Below are 24,134 nucleotides of genomic sequence, written 5' to 3' on the forward strand. Positions count from 1 at the left end.
GTTCACACGGTGTATTTTCGGGTGTTAAAATAAAAATGCATCTGTAAAATCACAGAAAATTTACGTCAGTTTTTGCAAAATTCACGTGCTCTTTGGAAGTGTGCAAAAATAAATAAATAATTAAAAATAAAATAAAAAAGGAGCATTTTTGGTGTCTATAAAAGTATGTCACATGTTAGTTCTTTTTTATTTAGATGCATAAAATATGTCAGTCTTTTAATGTACAGTGTGAACATGAACCGAAGACTGATGTAACTTAATCCAGACTGCTGGACTCTATCGTCTCTTTATATTACAAATACCGGTATTCCAAGTATTTTATGTTTTTTTTTTTGGGTTTTGAATAGACAAGAGACGGAATGTTCCCTGGATGTCGTAACTAATTTGACATTCCCTTATTTGTTACTGGGAGGAGTCGGACATTTTGCTTTTGCAAGATACAAGCAGCTGAGTCCACTGAAAAGAAATCCAGAGCAGCGAATAGTAAGTAACCGTTTAAGTATTAGACAACATTACACCCTCCGTGTAGACAAGCGTGTCCTAACCAGGGTGCCTCCAGCTGTTGCAAAACTACAACTCTCAGCATGCCCGGACAGCCAACGGCTGTCCGGGCATGCTGGGAGTTGTAGTTTTGCAACAGCTGGAGGCACCCTGGTTGGGAAACACTGCCCTATAAGGGTATAAAGACTTTATAGAAAGGGAGTTGTAGTTTTGTAACAGCTGGAGGCACCCTGATTGGGAAACACTGCCCTATGCCCTATAAGGGTAGAAGGACTTTATAGAAAGGGAGTTGTAGTTTTGCAACAGCTGGAGGCACCCTGGTTGGGAAACACTGCCCTATAAGGGTATAAAGACTTTATAGAAAGGGAGTTGTAGTTTTGTAACAGCTGGAGGCACCCTGGTTGGGAAACACTGCCCTATGCCCTATAAGGGTAGAAGGACTTTATAGAAAGGGAGTTGTAGTTTTGCAACAGCTGGAGGCACCCTGGTTGGGAAACACTGCCCTATAAGGGTATAAGGACTTTATAGAAAGGGAGTTGTAGTTTTGCAACAGCTGGAGGCACCCTGGTTGGGAAACACTGCCCTATAAGGGTATAAGGACTTTATAGAAAGGGAGTTGTAGTTTTGTTACAGCTGGAGGCACCCTGATTGGGAAACACTGCCCTATAAGGGTAGAAGGACTTTGTAGAAAGGGAGTTGTAGTTTTGCAACAGCTGGAGGCACCCTGGTTGGGAAACACTGCCCTATGCCCTATAAGGGTAGAAGGACTTTATAGAAAGGGAGTTGTAGTTTTGCAACAGCTGGAGGCACCCTGGTTGGGAAACACTGCCCTATAAGGGTATAAGGACTTTATAGAAAGGGAGTTGTAGTTTTGCAACAGCTGGAGGCACCCTGGTTGGGAAACACTGCCCTATGCCCTATAAGGGTAGAAGGACTTTATAGAAAGGGAGTTGTAGTTTTGCAACAGCTGGAGGCACCCTGGTTGGGAAACACTGCCCTATAAGGGTATAAGGACTTTATAGAAAGGGAGTTGTAGTTTTGCAACAGCTGGAGGCACCCTGGTTGGGAAACACTGCCCTATAAGGGTATAAGGACTTTATAGAAAGGGAGTTGTAGTTTTGCAACAGCTGGAGGCACCCTGGTTGGGAAACACTGCCCTATGCCCTATAAGGGTAGAAGGACTTTATAGAAAGGGAGTTGTAGTTTTGCAACAGCTGGAGGCACCCTGGTTGGGAAACACTGCCCTATGCCCTATAAGGGTATAAGGACTTTATAGAAAGGGAGTTGTAGTTTTGCAACAGCTGGAGGCACCCTGGTTGGGAAACACTGCCCTATAAGGGTATAAGGACTTTATAGAAAGGGAGTTGTAGTTTTGCAACAGCTGGAGGCACCCTGGTTGGGAAACACTGCCCTATGCCCTATAAGGGTAGAAGGACTTTATAGAAAGGGAGTTGTAGTTTTGCAACAGCTGGAGGCACCCTGGTTGGGAAACACTGCCCTATGCCCTATAAGGGTATAAGGACTTTATAGAAAGGGAGTTGTAGTTTTGCAACAGCTGGAGGCACCCTGCTGTATCCTGTAGCTGTACAAATGTCCATTGTGTGAATTTAATCTTCTGAATTTGTCTCAGGCAAAAACTCTTTCCACACACTAAAAAAAAAAAAAATCACCCCCCCCCCCCCCCCCCTTACCTTATTTTTCTCCCAAAATTCAGTTTTACTTGCATTTTTATATATTAAAAAAATTTGTGAGTATTTGGCTTAGTTTACACTTGTTTTCTTTTTTTTTTTCTGGCCTTTTTTTTGGGGGGGGGGGGGGGGGGGGGTTATTGCTTGAAATTTTGCACTACCAAGATTCAGTTTTTATACGTTCTTTTAATTTTGGAAATACCGTAGTGGGTTTCAGTCTTGGTGGTTTTTATATATTTTTTTTGAGTTTTTCTCATGACAAGTCATGTGATTCTTTATTCATGTGACTCAAGGATTTCTATTGAATAATTGTGGGGAGGGAGGCAGAAATGCCGGAAAAAAATCTCCAATACTAAACCCACACGACGTTTGTTTTGCGCCCAAAGACTTCTATAAGAGAGAAACGCCAAGAAAAACAAACAAACTGCAACTGAGCCCAAAACTGTAGAAATGCGCCAAAAGGAAAAGAACGCCAAGTGGGTTTGGCATTTCATAAATCCCAATTGACTTTCCGCTCTAGCTGCAGCATTTTTTTCCGTCCCAAAAAAAAAAAATAATGTGCAACATCTGTGACTATTTTTTTCTTCTTACTTTTCTAAAAAAATAAATAAATAAATAAATAACAAAAAAAAAACACAAAAAACCTTTGGCTGTCTGGACATGCTGGGAATTGTAGTTTTGCAACAGCTGGAGACACACTGGTTGAGAAACACTGCCCTATGCCCTATAAGGGTATGACAAATTTATAGAAAGGGAGTTGTAGTTTTGCAACAGCTGGAGGCACCCTGGTTGGGAAACAGTGCTGTATACTGTAGCTGTACAAATGCCCACTGTGTGTATTTAACTCTTCATTATCTTCTTCTGAATTTTTCTCATTCCATTTTCTTTTTTGCAGTTTTTTTATTTTTTATTTTGCAGTTTTTCCTCTGAGTTTTTCTCATGACAAGTCATGTGATTCTTTATTCATGTGACTCAAGGATTTCTATTGAAAAATTGAGGGGAGGGAGGAAGAAACGCCGGAAAAAAAACTCTGATACTAAACCCACATGGCGTTTGTTTTGCGCCCAATGACTTCTAGAAGACAAAGTTTCCACTTGTTTTTTTTTTCTGGCATTTTTTGAGCCAAAGCCAGAAGTGCATTCAGAAGGAATAAGACATATAAAGGAAGGACTTAGGAGAGGTTTCCACTTGGTTTTTTTTCTGGCAGTTTTTGGAAAACTGCCACTGAAGTATTTAAAGGGGAACTCCGCCCCTGGCATCTTATCCCCTATCTTATCCCCTAACCCCGGGGATCGCCGCTGCGGCACCCCGCCATCATTACTGCGCAGAGTGAGTTCGCTCTGTGCGTAATGACGGGCGATACAGGGGCCGGAGCAGCGTGACGTCATGGCTCCGCCCCTCATGACACCACGCCCCCTCCCATAGACTTGTATTGACGGGGGCGGGCCGTGACATCACAAGGGGTGGAGCCGTGACATCACAAAGATGCTCCAGCCCCTGTATTGCCCGTCATTACGTGCAGAGCGATCTCGCTCTGCGCAGTAATGATAGCGGGGTGCTGCAGCAGCGATCCCCGGGGTCCCCAGCAGCGGGACCCCGGCAATCTGACATCTTATCCCCTATACTTTGGATAGGGGATAAGATGTCTAGGGGCGGAGTACCCCTTTAAGCGAAAGCCAGAAATGTATTCAAAAGGAATAGGACATATAAAGGAAGGACTTACACTTCTCCTCCCTTATGGATCCACTTCTGACTTTGGCTCAAAAACTGCCAGAAAAAAAAACAAGTGGAAACTTAGCCTAAGAGAGAAACGCCAAGAAAAAGAAAAAAAGGCATTGTCTTAAAGGGGTACTCCGGTGGAAAACTTTTTTTTTTAAATCAACTGGTGCCAGAAAGTTAAACAGATTTGTAAATGTCTTCTATTAAAAAAATCTTAATCCTTCCAGTACTTATTAGCTGCTGAATACTACAGTGGAAATTCTTTTCCGTTTGAAACCCAGAGCTCTCTGCTGACATCATGAGCACAGTGCTCTCTGCTGACATCTCTGTCCATTTTAGGAACTGTCCAGAGCGGCATATGTTTGCTACGCGATTTTCTCCTACCTTGGACAGTTCCTAAAATGGACAGAGATGTCAGCAGAGAGCACTGTGCTCATGATGTCAGCAGAGAGCTCTGTGTTTCAAATGGAAAAGAATATCCACTGTAGTATTCAGCAGCTAGTAAGTACTGGAAGGATTAAGATTTTTTAAATAGAAGTAATTAAGAAATCTGTTTAACTTTCTGGTACCAGTTGATTAAAAAGAAAAAAAAGTTTTTCACTGGAGTACCCCTTTAACATTTTTCTGGCTGCAGCTTTTTTTTCCGCCAAAAAAACAACAAATAACGTGTTTTTCTTTTTTCTTCTTACGTTTCTAATAAAAAGAACAAAAAAAAAATCAAAAAACCTTTGGCTGTCTGGAAATGCTGGGAGTTGTAGTTTTGCAACAGCTGGAGGCACCCTGGTTGGGAAAACACTGTATTGGGGGAAATGCTTTATATTATCTTCAGATCACTCTGCCGGAATATTCCGCATGGACATTCCGCTGCAGCAGTGTCCCACGGATTTCAATGGGATTCTGCTGCACTGTTCACATCTGCGTCCACTAAAAGGAATGACTAGTTTATTCGTTTTGTGGCTTTCGCTCGGAAATGCAATGCTGTCTATGAGACGGCGCACTTCCCAGCAGTTCTAGCGCCTACTGGATTATTCAAATGTGCTAAATTTCCACCCGTGTTTTCCGGGTGGGCATTCCGCACATTTTACACCATGTGAACATAACCTAAGAGTGACGAGAGCTAAAAAAAAAAAAAAACAATTGACCATAGAGGAAAAAGTTTTCCATGTCGTCCCTGGAGCCTAGCAATAGATTATGCAACGTGTGACCCTACTAGAGATGAGCGTTGAACTTACAATAAATTTGATTCGTCACAAACTTCTCAGCTCGGCAGTTGATGACTTATCCTGCATAAATTAGTTCAGCTTTCAGGTGCTCCCGTGGGCTGGAAAAGGTGGATACAGTCCTAGGAGACTCTTTCCTAGGACTGTATCCACCTTTTCCAGCCCACCCGAGCACCGGAAAGCTGAACTAATTTATGCAGGAAAAGTCATCAACTGCCGAGCCGAGAAGTTCGTGACGAATCGAATTTACTGTAAGTTCGCTCATCTCTAGACCCTACCCTAAGGCTATGTTCAAATGGCGCAATTTCTGTGATTCCACTCAAATTCCGTTCTGCAAAGCTTGCGGAATTTGTGCAGAATTTCTTGCGCTCAACACACAAATTCTGGCTGGAATTTAGAGTCCCATTTACTTCCATCGGGCTCTGCACAGAATTCTGCAAAAACTTTTGACAGATTCAATGGGGGAGATTTATCAGAACCTGTGCAGAGGAAGAGTGGTGCAGTTGCCCATAGCAACCAATCAGATCGCTTCTTTCATTTTCCACAGGCCTCTAAAGAGGCCTGTGGAAAATGAAAGAAGCGATCTGATTGGTTGCTATGGGCAACTGCACCACTCTTCCTCTGCACAGGTTTTGATAAATCTCCCCAAATGTGTTTTGCAGAATCCAGAATGCGGAATTTCCACAGCAGAATCTCCATTTAACACAATGGGGGATATTTATTTAAACCTATGTAGAGGAGGAGCTGTGCAGTTGTCCATAGCAACCAATCAGATCGCTTCTTTCATTTTTAAAGGGCTACTCCACCCCTAGACATCTTATCCCCTATCCAAAGGATAGGGGATAAGATGTCTAATCGCGGGGGTCCCACCGCTGGGGACCCCCGCAATATATAATGCAGCACCCACCTGTATCTGCTTCTGGCAGCGCCGGAGGTTCTGGCTTTTGACCACGGGAACGGAAGAGCGTGACGTCAGGACTCTGCCCCCGTGTGACGTCACGCCCGCCCCCTCAATGAAAGTCTATGGGAGGGGGCGTGATGGCTTAAAATATAGTAGCAACTTTACAATGACTCTCTAAGGCAAAGTTTCCCAACCAGGGTGCCTCCAGCTGTTGCAAAACTACAACTCCCAGCATGCCCGGACAGCCGTTGGCTGTCCGGGCATGCTGGGAGTTGTAGTTTTGCAACAGCTGGAGGCACCCTGGTTGGGAAACTCTGCCTTAGAGAGTCATTGTAAAGTTTTTATTACAAAAAGATGCCACTTGCTACTATAGTTTAAGCCGTCACACCCCCTCCCATAGACTTGCATTGAGGGGGCGGGGCGTGATGTCACATGGGGGCGGGGTCATGAAGTCACACTCTTCCATTCCCGTGGTCAAAAGCCAGAACCTCCAGCGCTGCCGGAAGTAGATACAGATGGGTGCTGCATGCTATATTGCGGGGGTCCCCAGCGGCGGGACCCCCGCAATCAGGCGATCAGACATCTTATCTAGAGATGAGCGAACTTACAGTAAATTCGATTCGTCACGAACTTCTCGGCTCGGCAGTTGATGACTTTTCCTGCATAAATTAGCTCAGCTTTCAGGTGCTCCGATGGGCTGGAAAAGGTGGAGACAGTCCTAGGAGACTCTTTCCTAGGACTGTATCCACCTTTTCCAGCCCACCGGAGCACCTGAAGGCTGAACTAATTTACGCAGGATAAGCCATCAACTGCCGAGCCGAGAAGTTTGTGACGAATCAAATTTACTGTAAGTTCGCTCATCTCTAATCTTATCCCCTATCCTTTGGATAGGGGATAAGCTGTCTAGGGGTGGAGTAGCCCTTTAAAGGGGTAGTCCAGTGGTGAAAAACTTATCCCCTATCCTAAGGATAGGGGATAAGTTTGAGATCGCAGGGGGTCCGACCGCTGGGGCCCCCTGCGATCTCTCTGTACGGGGCCCCGGCTCTCTAGCCAGATAGCGGGTGTCGACCCCCGCACGAAGCGGCGGCTGACACGCCCCCTCAATACATCTCTATGGCAGAGCCGGAGATTGCCGAAGGCAGCACTTCGGCTCTGCCATAGAGTTGTATTGAGGGGGCGTGTCGGCCGCCGCTTCGTGCAGAGGTCGACACGCCCCCTTCCCGCGGGCTGTACAGGAGATCGCAGGGGGCCCCAGCGGTCGGACCCCCCCGCGATCTGCAACTTATCCCCCATCCTTAAGATAGGGGATAAGTTGTTCACTACTGGGTCACCACTGGACTACTCCTTTAAGGAGACCTGTGAAAACTTGTTTTGTTTTTTGTTCTTTTGTTTTTCGCATGACGTCCATGTGTGATTTGACTTGTGAGGTAGAATTTTCATCCGTAGGATAGGGGAGTTTTATCCAAACCTGTCCAGAGGAAAATTTGCTGAGTTGCCCATAGCAACCAATCAGATTGCTTCTTTCATTTTTAACAAGGCCTCTGCAAAATGAAAGAAACGATCTGATTGGTTGCTATGGGCAACTCAGCAAATTTTCCTCTGGACAGGTTTTCATAAACCTCCCCCTTATATAGTGTATAAAATAATATAATGGGCACATTGGCGGAGTCATATGACCTGCACTGGTTCCTGAGGACTCCTTTTTGGGGTGGACCTCTTGAACACACCAGGATCACCTGACAGGAAGTGCTGTGTGTCACATGAGTGTTTGGCCCCGGCTGGTAAAGGCTTGGATGGTGCTCGGCCATCATGGGTTTACATTGAATATACATTTGTGTACATTTTAGTATATGTAGCGGTGTTTTTAATGATATGGCGGTGGGGGCGTATTTTTTAAATGGCTGCATACCTCTTCTCTTACACTTTGACAGAAGAGACCGACATGTTCCTCTACAGGTATGGACTCCGTGATTATTTCACTCTCGCCTGGTTTTATAGGCATTTTTTATATTTTATTCATGTTGGAGCGGATGACAAACCTTCACCATACAAATGTGGATTAAAAGGATTCTACTGTGCGCCCAATGACGATGATGGGAAGTGTAAACATAAACACATTAAAACGGATAAGGGTACGAACACAATACATTTCTGTATGCTCTACACTTCTGTACGCACTACACTTCTGTACGCACTACACTTCTGTACGCACTACACTTCTGTACGCACTACACTTCTGTACGCACTACACTTCTGTACGCACTACACTTCTGTACGCACTACACTTCTGTACGCACTACACTTCTGTACGCACTACACTTCTGTACTCAACATTTCTGTATACACTGATTTCTGTATACTGTACATTTCTGTATACGCTACACTTCTGTACACGCTACACTTCTGTACACGCTACACTTCTGTACGCACTACACTTCTGTACTCAACATTTCTGTATACACTGATTTCTGTATACTGTACATTTCTGTATGCTCTACACTTCTGTACGCACTACACTTCTGTACGCACTACACTTCTGTACGCACTACACTTCTGTACGCACTACACTTCTGTACGCACTACACTTCTGTACGCACTACACTTCTGTACTCAACATTTCTGTATACACTGATTTCTGTATACTGTACATTTCTGTATACGCTACACTTCTGTACACGCTACACTTCTGTACACGCTACACTTCTGTACACGCTACACTTCTGTACACGCTACACTTCTGTATACGCTACACTTCTGTACACTCTACACTTCTGTATACACTACACTTCTGGGATGCCAACGTATACTGTTAACAGGAGCAGCGGACCCCATTCACTTCTATGGCAACTACTCTTGTGATGTCTGCATCATTTCAAAAGTGCAAATGCCACTGTTATGAGTCCATATAAAATAGCGCATGCGTCCTGAGCAGAGTGAATGGCTGGATTCACACAATTTGTCCAAAACTGCCCAAAAATACCACCTAAAGGTTAAGTTTTTACTTGCTTTTTTTTTCTGTAAAATTGCACAAAAAAACTATGGGACTCTTCCACAACGGAATTACTAAGCAGAATTTTTTTGCTGAATTCCGCTTGGAAATTCCATTGGTGGACATGGTCTGGATAAGACAGCAATTAAAGGGGTACTCCGGCCCTAGACATGTTATCCCCTATCCAAAGTCCGGCCGCTGGGACCCCGTGATCTCCTGGCTGGCGCTGCGACATTATGGTCATGGAAGCCTGGGGCTTCTGTGATCGTGATGTCATGCCACACCCCCTCAATTCATGTCTATGGAAGGGGGCGTTTCAGCTAGTACACAGCTGGCATGACAGCTAGTCCCCAGCGGCGGGACCCCCTGGATCAGACATGTCCAGTGGCGGAGTACCCCTTTAAAGAGCTTATCTATATCCAGAAACAGAAAAACAGAGCTTACTTCTTCCAAAAACAGCCCAACACCTGTCCTCAGGTTGTGTGTGGTATTACAGCTTGGCTACATTTACTTCAATAGAACAGAGCTGCAATACCACACACAACCTGAGGACCTGAGTGGTGCTGTTTTTTTGTCTTTTTTTTTTTTTTTTTTCTAGAAATCAGCTCTTCTTTACTAATCCCCTAAGGCTACGTTTCCACATAACTTGATTTTGGTGTTCTTTTATTTTTATTTTTTTTTACCTGAAAAGCATTTTTATATTTTTATTTATTTTCCTGCATTTTTTCTTTTTACAAGTCTCAATTTTTTTTCATCCTGCAACTCAATGATTACTATTAAAGAAGTGGGTGAAAAAAAAATGCCAATGTTAAAGGGGTACTCCGTCCCAAGACATCTTATCCCTTATCCAAAGGATAAGGGATAAGATGTCTGATCGCGGGAGTCCCACCGCTGGGGAACCCCAAAATCTTGGCTGTGGCACCCCAGACATCTGGTGCACGGAGCGAACTTCACTCCATGCCAGATGACTGGCAATGCGGGGCGGAGGCTCGTGAATATACATAGACTTGCATTGAGGGGGCGTGGCCGTGACATCACGAGCGGGGCGCAGCCGTGACCTAAACGAGCATCTGGCGCTGCACCCGACACTCTAAATGAACACTGGGTGCAGTAGGGAGAACCTTGAATAAGATGTCTAGGGGCAGAGTACCCCTTTAAACCCATTGGCCCTGATTTGCCAAGAGTGTTGTGTAGGCTTCTTTGTGGGTTTTAATTCCCTACAAAATTATGTTGGGTTTTTGTAAAAATGTCGGCGACCACGCCACCTTTTCCCGACGACCACGAGTTTTCTTAGTAAAATGGAGAGTTAGTCGGGTTTTTTTCAATTCTGGTGCAGACAGAATTTCTGGCGCACTGTGCCGGAATCTGGTGCACAACCCGACTTTGGTGCTTTTTATTTTTTTCTCCTAAAGAGGCCTATAGTAGGGAAAAAAGGCTGATTCCTCCCAAAAAAAAAAAAAATAAACTCCAGTGTCAGATTGCTGTCGTTTTAGAAAACTGCTACTGAGCGAAAAAAAAAAACACAAAAGAAAAGTAAAAACGTCAAGTGGGTTTGGAGTTTCATAATTCCCTATTGACTTTTGTCCAACATCTGGGAATTGCATTTTAAGTTTAAAGGGGTATTCCGGGTTATATATTGCAGGGGGGACCCCCGTGATCTTGGTGCAGCCTCGGCATCCTGTGCCAGGCGCTGCCTCTGAGACAGGGACGTGACGTCACAGCCACGCCCCCTTGTCACGTCACGTCATAACCAATGAATCTGCATAGATAAAGGAGAACTCCAGAATATAAAAATTGACCCACATACTGCCGGCAGTAAAAAAAATAAAGATGTACACACCTTCCTCCGCTCCCCCGGGGCCTCCGGTAACCGTCTCCGGTCTCCGCCGCGATCTTCTTCCTGGTTACTGATGGTCGGCGAGTCATACTGCACTCAGCCAATCACCGGCCGCAGTGAAGTCAGACTCGGCCGGTGAAAGGCTGAGCGGCAGTGTGAGAATGCTTCAGGACACACAATTCTTCACTACACTGGCACCTGCTGCCGGGACCGAAAACGTCACACTGCCGCTCAGCCTATCGTCGGCCAAGTCAGGACTTCACTGCGGCCGGTGATTGGCTGAGCGCAGTATGACTCGCCAACCACCGGCAACCAGGAAGAGGATCGCCGCGGAGACCGGAGCCGGTTACCGGAGGCCCCGGGGGAGCGGAGGAAGGTATGTACATCTTTATTTTTTTTACTGCCGGCAGTATGGGGGACAATTTTTATATTCTGGAGTTATCCTTTAATAATACCTGTGTATTATTTCATGATATTGCAAAACATACAAAACATAGCGTAAATCAATGAGCTATTAAATATTCTGGGTAAATATTCTGGCCCAGAGATATGAATTGCTTGGTTTAGATATTTGTAGCAGTTCATAAGATCACATATATTAAATTTCTGGTGACTATAAGTCATGATGTCACAATGACGTAATGACCGCCCGCCATAGCAGGATAGACACAACATTCATATGGGGGTCATCCCGTGGGGGGAACTAATCCTATATTCAGAGAGTTGCCCACAGGAATGATTTACATATGAATAGGGTCTCACTGTGCATAATCTCCTCCCACAAATTTAAGGAGGTCCGCACTTGGGTCACCATCGTGTGTGATCAATAATACTGATATATTTGGTAGGTTCCACCGTAGATCAGATGAATAACACTGACAAATTATTTCTGTTTTTCAATTCCTGGATAACCCCTTTAACCGCTTAAGGACATAGGGCATGCCTATACGCACTACGCCCAGTCCTTTCTGTGACCCTGCGTTATACCAGGTCGGTCCCAGTGGCTAATGATAGCCGGGATCCTGGGCTAATAGCGTGTGGCACCGATCATTGTGCTGCGCGCTATTAACCCTTTAGACGTGGCGATCAAAGTCTGCGTCTAAAATGAAAGTGAAAGTTTCCCGGTAGCTCAGTCGAGCTGATCGGGACTATAGTGATAAAATCGCGATGTCCTGATCAGCTAGCAAGCGAGTGGAGTTCCCCTTACCATGCTCCGTCCTCCGTTTGAATCACCCGCCTTTTCCCATAAAAAAAAAGTGTAAATAAAAATAAACATATGTGGAATTGCCATGTGTGGAAAAGTCAGTTATAAAAATGTTTAGTTAATTAAACCGCACGGTCAATGGCGTACGCGAAAAAAATTCAAAAGTCCAAAATAGCATATTTTTGATCCCTTTTTATATCAAGAAAAAATTTATAAAAAGCGATCAAAAAGTCTGATCAATACAAAAATGGTATCAATACAAACTTCAGATTACGACGCAAAAAAATAAGCCATCAAAAATTAGAATTTTTTACGTATAAATTTTCCTGCATGTAGTTATGATTTTTTTCAGAAGTACGAAAAAATCAAACCTATATAAGTAGGGTATCATTTTAACCGTATGGACCTACAGAATAAAGATAAGATGTAAATTGTAACGAAAAAATGCACTGCGTAGAAACGGAATGACCAATGTCACTGTAAAGTAGAATCAGTGGCGCAAGAAATAAGCCATCATATGGAATTTTATGTGCAAAATTGAAAGCGTTATGATTTTTAGAAAGTGATGAGGAAAAAATGAAAATGCAAATACGGAAAAACCCTGCGTCCTTAAGGGGTTAAGGCTTAGAGAAGTCATGTTTGGTTTCCACAAAAATGTTGCATTATTTTTCCTTTTACAACAGTCGCCTCTGTTGTTAAAAGTGGGCAGGGCTTGATGTGAAAGGGGTGTGGCCTATCCTTACACCTAATTTATTACAAAATACACCAACGAGCTAGTGTATATTGTAACTGAAATCTACGTCAGCCAGAACTTCGCTTAAGCTGAGTATGTGTAATTCTGGACTTATCTACGTCCTCCTTTGCACAATGTTTCAGAAAAGTAAATTTCTGTTTAGTGTGTATATAATGTAGATTTGTTTGGAAAAACCGCAATTTCATGTTTTTGTAAAACCCGTTTTTTTTTTTCTACAGAACATGGCGTCCACTGTGGCTGTGATCGGCTCGGGGATAAGTGGACTCGCTGCTCTCAAATGCAGTTTAGAAGTCGGCCTGAATGCGACCTGCTTCGAGAAGAGTGACTGCGTCGGTGGCTTATGGGATTTTATGGTAATTATTATTATTTTTTTTTTTGCTTTTTCAAGTACAAGTTACACTTCAAGACTTTATAGTAAAGTCTAAAAAGTATTTATTTGTATTCCTGTAATTATTTATTTTTGGTGCATTTTGTCTGTCTACATTTTGTGTAACCCACTGAATGTGTGTAATGGGAATAGGGAAATTTTTTTTATTTTGCTTACATATGTCAAAATAAGGCTACGGAATCTCTAGGTTCACACTACTGAATCAGTTGGCGCTAGGACCGTGCGTAACTTGTCGTCACCATAGAAACTCGGAGCAAGATTATTCTGTCAGCTCCAGAAATTTCCTCCAATGGGACTATGCTGCACCAGAATTTCAAAGTGAACTTCAATTCAGAAATTTCATAGTGTGAACCTAGTCTAAGTTACTTGCTGTATAATTCGATCCGAAATGCAGGATGCTCCTTAGCTCATATAGTAAAAAACACGCTGATCATAGTAACATAGTTCATAAGGTTGAAAAAAGACCAGAGTCCACCAAGTTCAACCTATATCCCTAATAAGTCCCTACTGAGTTGATCCAGAGAAAGGCAAAAAACCCTCATACTAGAGGTAAAAATTCCTTCCCGACTCCAAATATGGCATCAGAATAAATCCCTGGATCAACGTTCTGTCCCTATAAATCTAGAATCCATAACCTGTAATGTTATTATTCTCCAACAATGCATCCAGACCCCTTTTGAACTCTTTTACAGAGTTTACCATGGCCACCTCCTCTGGGTATAAATAGATCATGGGAGAGATCTCTGTACTGCCCCCTGATATATTTATACATAGTTATTAGGTCGCCCCTAAGCCTTCTTTTTTCTTAACTAAATAACCCTAATTCTGATAATCTTTCTGGGTACTGTAGTCCTCCCATTACCCGTATTACTCTGGTTGCCCATCTTTGTACCCTCTCCAGCTCCACTATATCTTTCTTGTACACTGGTGCCCAGTACTGTACACAGTATTCTATGTGTGGTCTGACCAGTACTGTACACAGTATTCTATGTGTGGTCTGACTAGTGATTTGTAAAGTGGTAGAATTATTTCCTTTAGTGGGCATCTATGCCCCTATTAATGCACCCCATGATTTTATTTGCCTTGGCAGCAGCTGCCAGACACTGGTCACTACAGCTAAATGTACTGTTAACTAAGACTCCCAAGTCCTTTTCCATGTTAGTCATCCCAAGTGTTCTCCCATTTAACACATAACCCTGTCCCAGATTTTTCTTCCCCATGTGCATTACCTTACATTTATCAGTGTTGAATCTCATCTGCCACTATTCAGCCCAAACCTCCAACCTATCCAGATCCATTTGTAACAGTGCAATGTCCTCTATTGTGTTGACCACTTTACAGAGTTTAGTATCATCAACGGGATTGCTTATATCCAAAGTTTTTGTCTCTTTTTCTTTTCATGATTTACATGTAGTGTTTCAACAAATATAGATAAACAAAGGATATTCACCAAGTGACTCATAGCAAACAGTCCATAGATTAGGCTTAAGCAAAAATCATCCACCTCCACAGAGGTTTCTCGTTATTTTGCCTTAATCCCATGCATCTCCTCCGGGCTGGAAGTGGGGCAGCTCAGCTTACTGAGCGCCGACCGTCAGGCGATGTTTCAGGAGTGTTACCTCCCCTTCTCAAGCCTTCTCTCTGTTCCACCAGCCATGATTGATAAATCTCTTTATTAGGTTATAGGGAGAGATCTATCAATCAGTGCCGGAAAAGCCACAAGAAGCCACCAGGGATCACTTCAATGACTTATGGCTCAGGCAGCACGGAAGTGATGTTACGTTCCCTTTGCCGTGTCTGCAGCGCCTCTTGTGTGAGGCCGGGGGATTACTTACATTCTTAGTTATTTATGTATTTATTTTTTGTTGTTACACCTCTTTGTGATCGTTCTATATAGGAAAAAGCAGAAGACGGGAGGGCGAGCATCTACCGTTCAGTGTTCACAAACGCCTGCAAAGAAATGATGTGCTATCCGGACTTTCCTATCCCGGATGACTACCCTAATTTTATGCACAATGCTGTGTTCCTGGAGTACCTGAAGTTATACGCCAAGCACTTTGATCTGTTGAGACACATCAAGTTTAAAGTAAGTGTTTTCTAATACAGCATTTTGCATTATATTACATACAGGGGTAAGAGGGCCCCCATTGAATTTCTGACAAGTTTTGTGTGTGTGCGCATCTGTATGTTAGTTTTATGGCTGTTTAAAGAAGTGTTTTCAAACAGGGTGCCTCCGGCTGTTGCAAAACTACAACTCCCAGCATGGATTTCACCCAAAGGGTCATCCCCAGTTGCATCGTTGGCATAGTTCTTAGAGCATCCTGTTTTCAGCTCTATGAAGGAGAATCTACTAGTCAGAAGTGGGGAGCCAGCTGAGCAAAGGCCCTTCTGCGAACACTAATCTCTTTGTCGGCCTCCAGTTAGAGTTAGTGTTGCGGGTAATTTCAGTGTACACCCTGTGCATAGAGCAGTGTTTCCCAACCAGGGTCTCTCCAGCCGTTGCAAAACTACAACTCCTAGCATCCCCAGACAGCCAAAGGCTACCAGCCAAAGAGTACCTGTCATGATCCTGATTCTGGACTTCTGCCAGGCCAGCAGGAGTCCAAAGTCTGTGCAAGAGTTGGGGGGGAAATGTGCTCTGGACAAGTAGGGAGACACCTAGTGGCAACTTTTTTAAGCACAAATAAAACATAGAAAACTTTTTTTTTAAACAAAGTACATTAGAAAGATTTTTTTATTTACCATAAGGAGTGCAATAGCAACATTTTTTTTAATGACAGTGCCCATTTAAAGTATAAGTCCAGTGTTAGTTCCCCGACCATTCTACAAATATTGGCGGGGAGATACATAGCCTACGCTGCAAAGAACAGTTTCAGGGCGACCGTATGACACCAGCAAGTTCCGTTCACGAGCCTGTTTCTGATGATCAGGACTTTTGCACTTGACATTCTGGGTGGCATGTGGTTGTACCGCCCGTGGTGAGCTGCATGCCTACGCACCGATCTTTGTAGAATAGACTAACACAAGACTTAGGTCTCCATTTCCTTTGTCCTGAAAAACTGCCACGGTGTTTACTTGTGTCTTATGATTTTTTTTTTCTGCTGTTTTTTCCTTTGTGTGGAACTTTTATTTATTTATTTTTTTTTTTACTCTTAAAAAAAAAAAAAAAAAAAATCAGACCAATGCAAAATCCACTGTGCTTTTAATGGTGTTTCTATGAAACGCCATTATTTTGTACAAAAACAAAACAAAAAAAACATTGTCATAGCCTCAACATTCCGTGATTTTGAAAATCTCGCACTGAGCCCAAAAGCTTTAAAACCCAGTCTCACTTTGAAAAGCAGCCTTTAGCTGTCTGTACATGCTGGGACTTGTAGTTTTACAACATCTGTAGGCACGACATCTGTGGTTGTGAAACGCTCCTCTAAAGGCTAGGAAGACAGATACTCGGGCTGCCAGATAGGTTAAAATGTTGTTTGCACATTTTATTTTTGTCTAACCTTAATGTTTGGGTCGTGACCTTGATATCCAGGGTTACTCAGACTGCCCAATAAAAAAAAAGGGGGCTAGGCTGTGGTGTGCGGCACTACGTAAAGGTTTACAGGCTTGCAGTCATGGGATCCAAATCAGCATTTGGAGGATGTACATATATACATTGATATGTTTATTATGACATTTAGAGAAGAATGAGGCAGGGTTACAGCAAGGTGCATTGCAATGAACAATGCCACAAGCAGAGGAGTAGATGGGGAATGAATACAGCAGGTGCTGCAGACTCAATGGCTGTGAAATTAGATCGTTCTGCAGCAGCTCTGAGTGGGGAACTGGCAGGAGTGCTGTGAAGATAAACTGAGGAAAAGTGATGCATTCTGGGAATTCTAGTATTAAGCAACGGCTCATTGGAACACCCCTTTAGGGTAGGGTCACATGTAGTGTATACGCTCCCTGCAGGAAATCCACCAGGCAGTGGGACATATGGAGCATATTTTTCTACAAGCAGACACACAGGGCTAACACTCGTAGGATATTGTAGGTGTGAATACTCCCTTAAACTCCTCCTCCTCCTCCGTTTCCTTTGCCATCGTTGCATCGTGAATTGTTTCTGCAGTGTGCAGTGAAATCTCCCAGAAATATATTAACCTGAAGTATTAGTAACATAATTTTTCCTATCAGACAACTGTGATCCGCATACAGAAGCGGCTAGACTTTGCTACAACTGGACAGTGGGACGTGGTTACAGAGCATGATGGGAAACAAAAGTCGTCTATCTTTGATGCTGTACTGGTTTGCACTGGTCATCACGTTTATCCCAATCTCCCCCTGCAATCTTTCAGTGGTAGGTGACGATGGACTTTATTGCTCAATGTGTCATGATACATATGCATATATATATATATATATATATATATATATATATATATATATATATATATATATATATATATATATATATATATATATACACATTATATACTGTGTATACGGTATATATATTTATATAATATATATTTATTATTTAAAAATTTGGCTGAAGTCCTCCTAAATAACCCAGAAGAGGTAAAAATTTGCCCCCAGAAAATAAAAATAAATACATTTAAAGGGGTACTCCACCATCTTATAAGATACCTGGGGTACTCCGACATCTTAAAGGGGTACTCCGACATCTTATAAGATACCTGATCACTGGGGTCTCCTGCAATCTCCCACAGCACTCAGAATTCTAAACAAACGGCCAGGGTCCTGCGGCAGTGGTCGTGACCTCACGACCACGCCCTCTCCATTCATGTCTATGGGACGGGGCATTTCACGCCCCCTCCCATAGACATGAATGGAGTGGGCGTGGTGTGACATCATGAGGGGGCATGACCGTAAAATCACGATCATGGCCTCCAGCTCAGAATGTTCTAAACAAAATGTTCAGAATGCTGGAGCACCGGAGTGCCCCTTTAATTGTAAAGAAAAAAAATAAAGTACAATTACAGGGCTCAGCTAAAAGGCAAATGCATCCCCACAGGAGTCGGTACAAGCATCGTCCTCTGGAGGCTCCAGTCTTGCCCACTACCCGCAGCTTACATCCCCGCAATTCCTCATAGCATTAAATTTGAAGAGAGAGCTTTTTTATTTACAGCTGAAAAATGTAGTGATAACATAGTGAGGTCTCATGGGTTTCAGTCTATGCTGAGGGGAGGTCAGTGGAAATATGATGTTGGGTGTTATGTTGACAATAAATGTCGCTGCCCACCTCTGTATGCATCGACACTAATTCACATTTGCTGTTCACTGAGCAGAGAGGTATTCAGTGTTTGCCTACCTGCTCAGTAGGTGCTTGATTGACAGTGGGCTGATAGCCAAGCCCTGTTTCCAAACTTTGCATCTTCACACAATTTTTGCATGCACAGCACAAGAACTAGACTTATAAATTGGAAGTCGGCTTATGAATCTGTTTCTTGTGCTCTGCATACAAAAATTGCATGCAGGTGCAACATTTGAAAACAGGGCTTTGCTTCCAGCGCATAACACTTTTAGGTTGTAAGCGATTAGGCTAGGTCAGTGTTTCCTAACCAGCGTGCCTCCAGCTCCCAGTATGCTTGAACAGCTGCACCGGAGTTTCAAAACAGAATTTTGTTTGGAAATTTGTAGTGTAAACCTAGCCTTACTGTTTAAAGGGGTACTCTGGAGGGAAAAAAGTTTTTCTCTTAAATAGTGTTGAGCGGCATAAGCCATATTCGAATTATCGACTATATGGACATATATTCGTCATATATTCGCTAAATTCGCATGTTCGTAATATTCTCGTTTTATTTTCGCATATGCAAAAATGTGCGTATGCAAAAATTAACATATGTGAAAATTAGCATATACAAATTAGCATAAGCGAAAATTTGCACGACCGTCTCACACAGTAGTATTAGAGCCTTCTTTACACCACACAAGCTGGAAGCAGAGAGGGGTGATCACTGTGATGTGCACTATGAAAAAAAAAAAACGAATATTCGTAATTACAAATATATAGTGCTATATTCACGAATATTAGCAAATTCGCGAATATGCGATATTCGCGAATAAAATTTGCATTGCGAATATTCGTGAGCAACACTACTCATAAACTGGTGCTAAAAAGTTCTACAAATCTGTAAATTACTTCTATTTATGAATCTTAATTCTTCCAGTACTTATCAGCTGCTGTATGCTCCAGAGGAAGTTGTGTAGTTCTTTCCAGTCTGACCACAGTGCTCTATTCTGACACCTCTGTCCATGTCAGGAACTGTCCAGAACAGGAACAAATCCCTATAGCAAACATCTCCTGCTCTAGACAGTTCCTGACATGGACAGAGGTGTCAGAATAGAGCACTGTGGTCAGACTGGAAAGAACTACACAACTTCCTCTGGAGCATACAGCAGCTGATAAGTACTGGAAGAATTAAGATTTATAAATAGAAGTAATTTACAGATTTGTAGAACTTTTTATCACCAGTTTATGAGAGAACCTTTTTCCCCTCCAGAGTACCCCTTTAAACAGAGAGCACTGTGGTCAGACTGGAAAGAACTGCACAACTTCATCTGGAGCATACACGCAGCTAATAAGTACTGGAAGGATCAAGCTTATTAAATACAAGTAATTTACAAATCTGTATAACTTTCCGGCACCGAATGATTTAAAAACATTTGTTTTTCTTCAGAGTACCCCTTTAACATTCCTTTATGACTTGGTCAAGCAATTACTTTTTTCAGTCTCCATAGCAGCCTCTTTTATGCTTTATTCCAAAGATAAACATTTATACTGACAAATTCTAGGGCTGCATAAAAATAATAAGTAGGATTCTTCAGTGAAAGTATTAAAATAAACCTTTAAAATGTTGTTCTATTTATTTATAATACATATTTTTTTTTTGTGTGTGTTTTTTTTTTTTTTTTTTTTTAGGAATTGAGAAGTTCCGAGGCCAGTACATGCACAACCGAGATTACAAGTATCCTTCCAGTTATGCTGGAAAAAATGTACTAATTGTTGGTTTAGGTAATACTGGAGCAGATATCGCTGTTGAGCTTGGACGGACGGCTAAGAAGGTAAGAGAAGAACAAAGCAATCCGGTGTATACATCAAACAAAATGATCATTGCGCATTTCATTAAAACATAACTGATACATATATATATATATATATATATATATATATATATGCAGATAAAGTCAGGCTGCTCACCACTCTCGCGATTGCTGCACTATCTCGTGCTGCGGACACCGGTACCGCTCCCGGCTTAGTAGAAATCACACAGGAAAAAACGTCCGGCACTCGGGAAGATGCAGGTAAAACTTGTCAATGGCTTTATTCACACGCTTAAGGCAGGACACAATCTAATTTTGTGTCCTGCCTTAAGCGTGTGAATAAAGCCATTGACAAGTTTTACCTGCATCTTCCCGAGTGCCGGACGTTTTTTCCTGTGTGATATATGCCTTAATCAAATACACAATCTTTATAACGTGCAGCATTGGTACAGTCTAAACAAAGTAGAAAGGATAGATGGCACTCGCCCATTCATAATAATGTGTGCATTAAAAACTTCCATTTGGGCTGCCAGGTTTAACCGTCAGCAAGTTTAAACAGACAATTAGTGACAGCTGTTTTGTGCATGTTCTGTGTGAAACAGCTGTCGCTAATTGTAGTTTTGCAACAGTTGGGAGCACACTGGTTGGGAAACACTTGTATGGGGACTTACAGGCAAGGCTTTCTATCTACCAGACAATCTGCTCTTATTTATTTTTTAGGTTGTGCTAAGCACAAGAAGCGGCTCTTGGATCATGAGTCGTGTTTGGGACAATGGTTATCCTTGGGACATGGTTTATCTTACCCGCTATCAGTCCTTTCTAAATCTCATTCTGCCAAGAGTAATTTCTGACTGGCTGTACGAACGAATGATGGAGAAAAGATTTAAGCATGGCCACTATGGCTTGGTGCCTGTGAACAAGTAGGTTCCCGTACCTGTTTTGCCTGCTGAGCATGCTCTGTGAAGCTGATGCTTTCTGTCCATTTCTATTCACAGGCATGGTTATGCATTTACTGCTATAGTTCTCTATCCTGATAAGGAAAGTAAAAGTAGGGTATGCCTAAAAAAAAAATGTGACCTGTTCTATTGCTATGAAAATATCTATATGCTTGAAACATAACTTTATAGATCTATTCAGGGCTCAAGTCCTGCAGGAACGCATGGAAACTGAGTTCCTGCACTTTTTCCATGGCAAGAACACTGGGGGAGAGTCATCAAAACTTGTGCAGAGGAAAAGTCGACCAGTTGCCCATAGGAACCAATCAGATCGCTTCTTTCATTTTTGAAAAGGCCTCTGAAAAATAAAAGAATCTGGTTGCAATGGGCAACTGGCCAACTTCTTCTGAGCAAAGGTTTTGATGAATCTCCCCAATGTTCCCATTTGCAGGAGTTCTGCAGGACCAGCCCTTGAGTGAAAATCTTGGGTGAATTCCCACACTTTTCCCCTTGGACTTGATCACTGGATTTATTACCGTAACAAGCAGATAGCGGTGGGCAAGTTCCAGGTTCCAGACTAGGTTCACATTATGGAATTTCCGTACATACCTCTCATTAGTTAATTGGCCTCTCCAATGCTGAGGTATGAGAGGCTTAAAGGGGTTATCCAGGAAAAAACTTATTTTTTATATATATATATCAACAGGCTCCAGAAAGTTAAACAGATTTGTAAATTACTTCTATTAAAAAATCTTAATCCTTTCAGTGCTTTTGAGCTTCTGAAGTTGAGTTGTTCTTTTCTGTCTAAGTGCTCTCTGATGACACGTGTCTTGGGAAACGCCCAGTTTAGAAGCAAATCCCCATAGCAAACCTCTTCTAAACTGGGCGGTTCCCGAGACAGGTGTCATCAGAGAGCTCTTAGACAGAAAAGAACAACCTTAACTTCAGAAGCTCATAAGAACTGAAAGGATTAAGATTTTTTAATAGAAGTAATTTACAAATCTGTTTAACTTTCTGGAGCCAGTTGATATATATAAAAAAAGTTATTTCCTGGATAACCCCTTTAAAAGATATTCAAATTGGTCTTTAGAGTCCACTAGGTTCCCCTCAGGTACTAGAGCCCAGCACAGTTCTGCCCCTTCATCAGTCAGGGTCTATTCACGTGGCAGAATTTCCGCTTGCGGAATTCTGCTTGAGGAATTCCGCCTCAAATTAAAGCCTGTAGACTTCTATGGGATTCTGCACTCCCATTCACACTTCTGAATTTCTACTTGCGGAATTCCGCTAGCGGAATTCCGCAAGCAGAAATTCAGAAGTGTGAATGGGAGTGCGGAATCCCATAGAAGTCTACGGGCTTTAATTTGAGGCGGAATTCCCCAAGCGGAAATTCTGCCATGTGAATAAACCCTCAGTCACTCCCCTCTGTGCACTAGTCACCTCCTCTACCCCCAGACTGACTACTAGATTGTACTGTAATCCCCGCCTCCCCCCTGCAATCTAGAGGCTGAGGGAAACGCCCAGTGGGCTCCAAACCTAATTTGCATGTCTTTTGAAACTCTGATATCTCAGCGCTGGAGAGATCAATAACTAATGAGAGGTATGTACGGATTCAGGGTGTAAAGCCTTGTAGAGTCATGACCTCCCCCCCCCCCCCTCCAAAAAAAACCCCTCCTCTTTAAATGTCCTGTAGATATTGAAAAGTAATTTCCAAAATCATAGTGTCTGGAGGTATTTTTCTTAAATAATTTTCTCTCAGTGATATGTTTACTCCTCATTCCTTTTCTAGGACTCTACGGAAAGAGCCTGTCTTTAATGATGACCTGGCCACCTCCATCACATGTGGTACTGTGACTGTAAAACCCAACATCCGAGAGTTCACCGAGACCTCCGTAGTCTTTGAAGATGGTTCTGTAATGGAGAATGTGGATGTTGTCATATTTGCCACTGGTTACAGCTATGCCTACCCATTTATGGATGACTCCATTGTCAAAAACGATAAAAACAAGGTTTCCCTGTATAAGGGGGTCTTCCCACCAAAATTAGAAAAGCCCACATTGGCAGTCATTGGGTTGGTTCAGTCATTAGGAGGGATACCGCCAACCTCCGACGTGCAGGCTCGATGGGCGGTGAGAGTTATTAAAGGTATGTTCGAGGAAACTACTTTTACTCTTTATACAGTCTTATACTTCCAATGAAAAATATATTGATATCGAACATGCATTCTCTTTCAGTCGCTTACCACAGGTAATTTTTAATTTTGTATTTTTTGTATTTTTTTTTTGGGTGGTCCCTCCTCTACTTCCAAGAGCTGTATGTTTTTTTTATTTTTTTTTATTTCTCTATGGGCAGCTGTATGAGGGTTTGTTTGTTGATGGGCCAATAGTAATTTTTAAATACACTCTATACAAATATGCACCGGCATGTTATCTTTACATTGTGGGTTACAATACTAATTTGTCACCGTTTTTTATATAATCAACTACAAAAAAAATTATTACTTTTCCATCTATGGAGCTGTGTTAATTTATTTTCTTTTTTTAATTGTGTAGAAGACACTTAAAGGTGTTATCCAGGAAAAAACTTTTTTTTTTATGTATCAACTGGCTCCAGAAAGTTAAACAGATTTGTAAATTACTTCTATTAAAAAATCTTAATCATTTTAGTACTCATGAGCTGTTGAAGTTGAGTTGTTCTTTTCTGTCTAAGTGCTCTCTGATGACACCTGTCTCGGGAACTGTCCAGAGTAGAAGAAAATCCCCATAGCAAACCTCTTCTACTCTGTGCAGTTCCCGAGACAAGCAGAGATGTCAGCAGAGAGCACTGTTGTCAGACAGATAAGAACAACTCCACTTCAGCATCTGATAATTATTGGAAGAATTAACATTTTTGAATAGAAGTTATTTACAAATCTGTTTAACTTTCTGGAGCCAGTTGATCAAAAAAAAAAAAAAAAA

The 24,134-nt window shown here is 42.4% G+C and overlaps 1 protein-coding gene across 3 annotated transcripts in view; it reads left to right on the forward strand.

Annotated features, from left to right (window-relative positions):
- Positions 1-351: 351 nt before the first annotated feature.
- Positions 352-24,134, forward strand: part of LOC130275359 (flavin-containing monooxygenase 3-like) — a 53,149-nt gene continuing 29,366 nt past the window's right edge. Inside the window, exons 1-7 of one of the 3 annotated variants that reach the window (XM_056523229.1) lie at positions 352-483; positions 13,032-13,166; positions 15,099-15,287; positions 17,375-17,537; positions 20,124-20,266; positions 20,966-21,165; positions 22,967-23,322. In XM_056523229.1, coding sequence (XP_056379204.1) covers positions 13,035-13,166; positions 15,099-15,287; positions 17,375-17,537; positions 20,124-20,266; positions 20,966-21,165; positions 22,967-23,322 — 1,183 coding nt within the window. In that variant the 5' untranslated portion in view covers positions 352-483; positions 13,032-13,034. Of the gene's footprint in view, positions 484-7,642; positions 7,986-13,031; positions 13,167-15,098; positions 15,288-17,374; positions 17,538-20,123; positions 20,267-20,965; positions 21,170-22,966; positions 23,323-24,134 lie in introns of those variants that run through there. The other 2 variants (XM_056523230.1, XM_056523231.1) reach the window with 2 other exon arrangements.

This window comes from Hyla sarda, chromosome 6 (assembly GCF_029499605.1).
Source record: "Hyla sarda isolate aHylSar1 chromosome 6, aHylSar1.hap1, whole genome shotgun sequence".
Lineage (NCBI taxonomy): Eukaryota > Metazoa > Chordata > Amphibia > Anura > Hylidae > Hyla > Hyla sarda.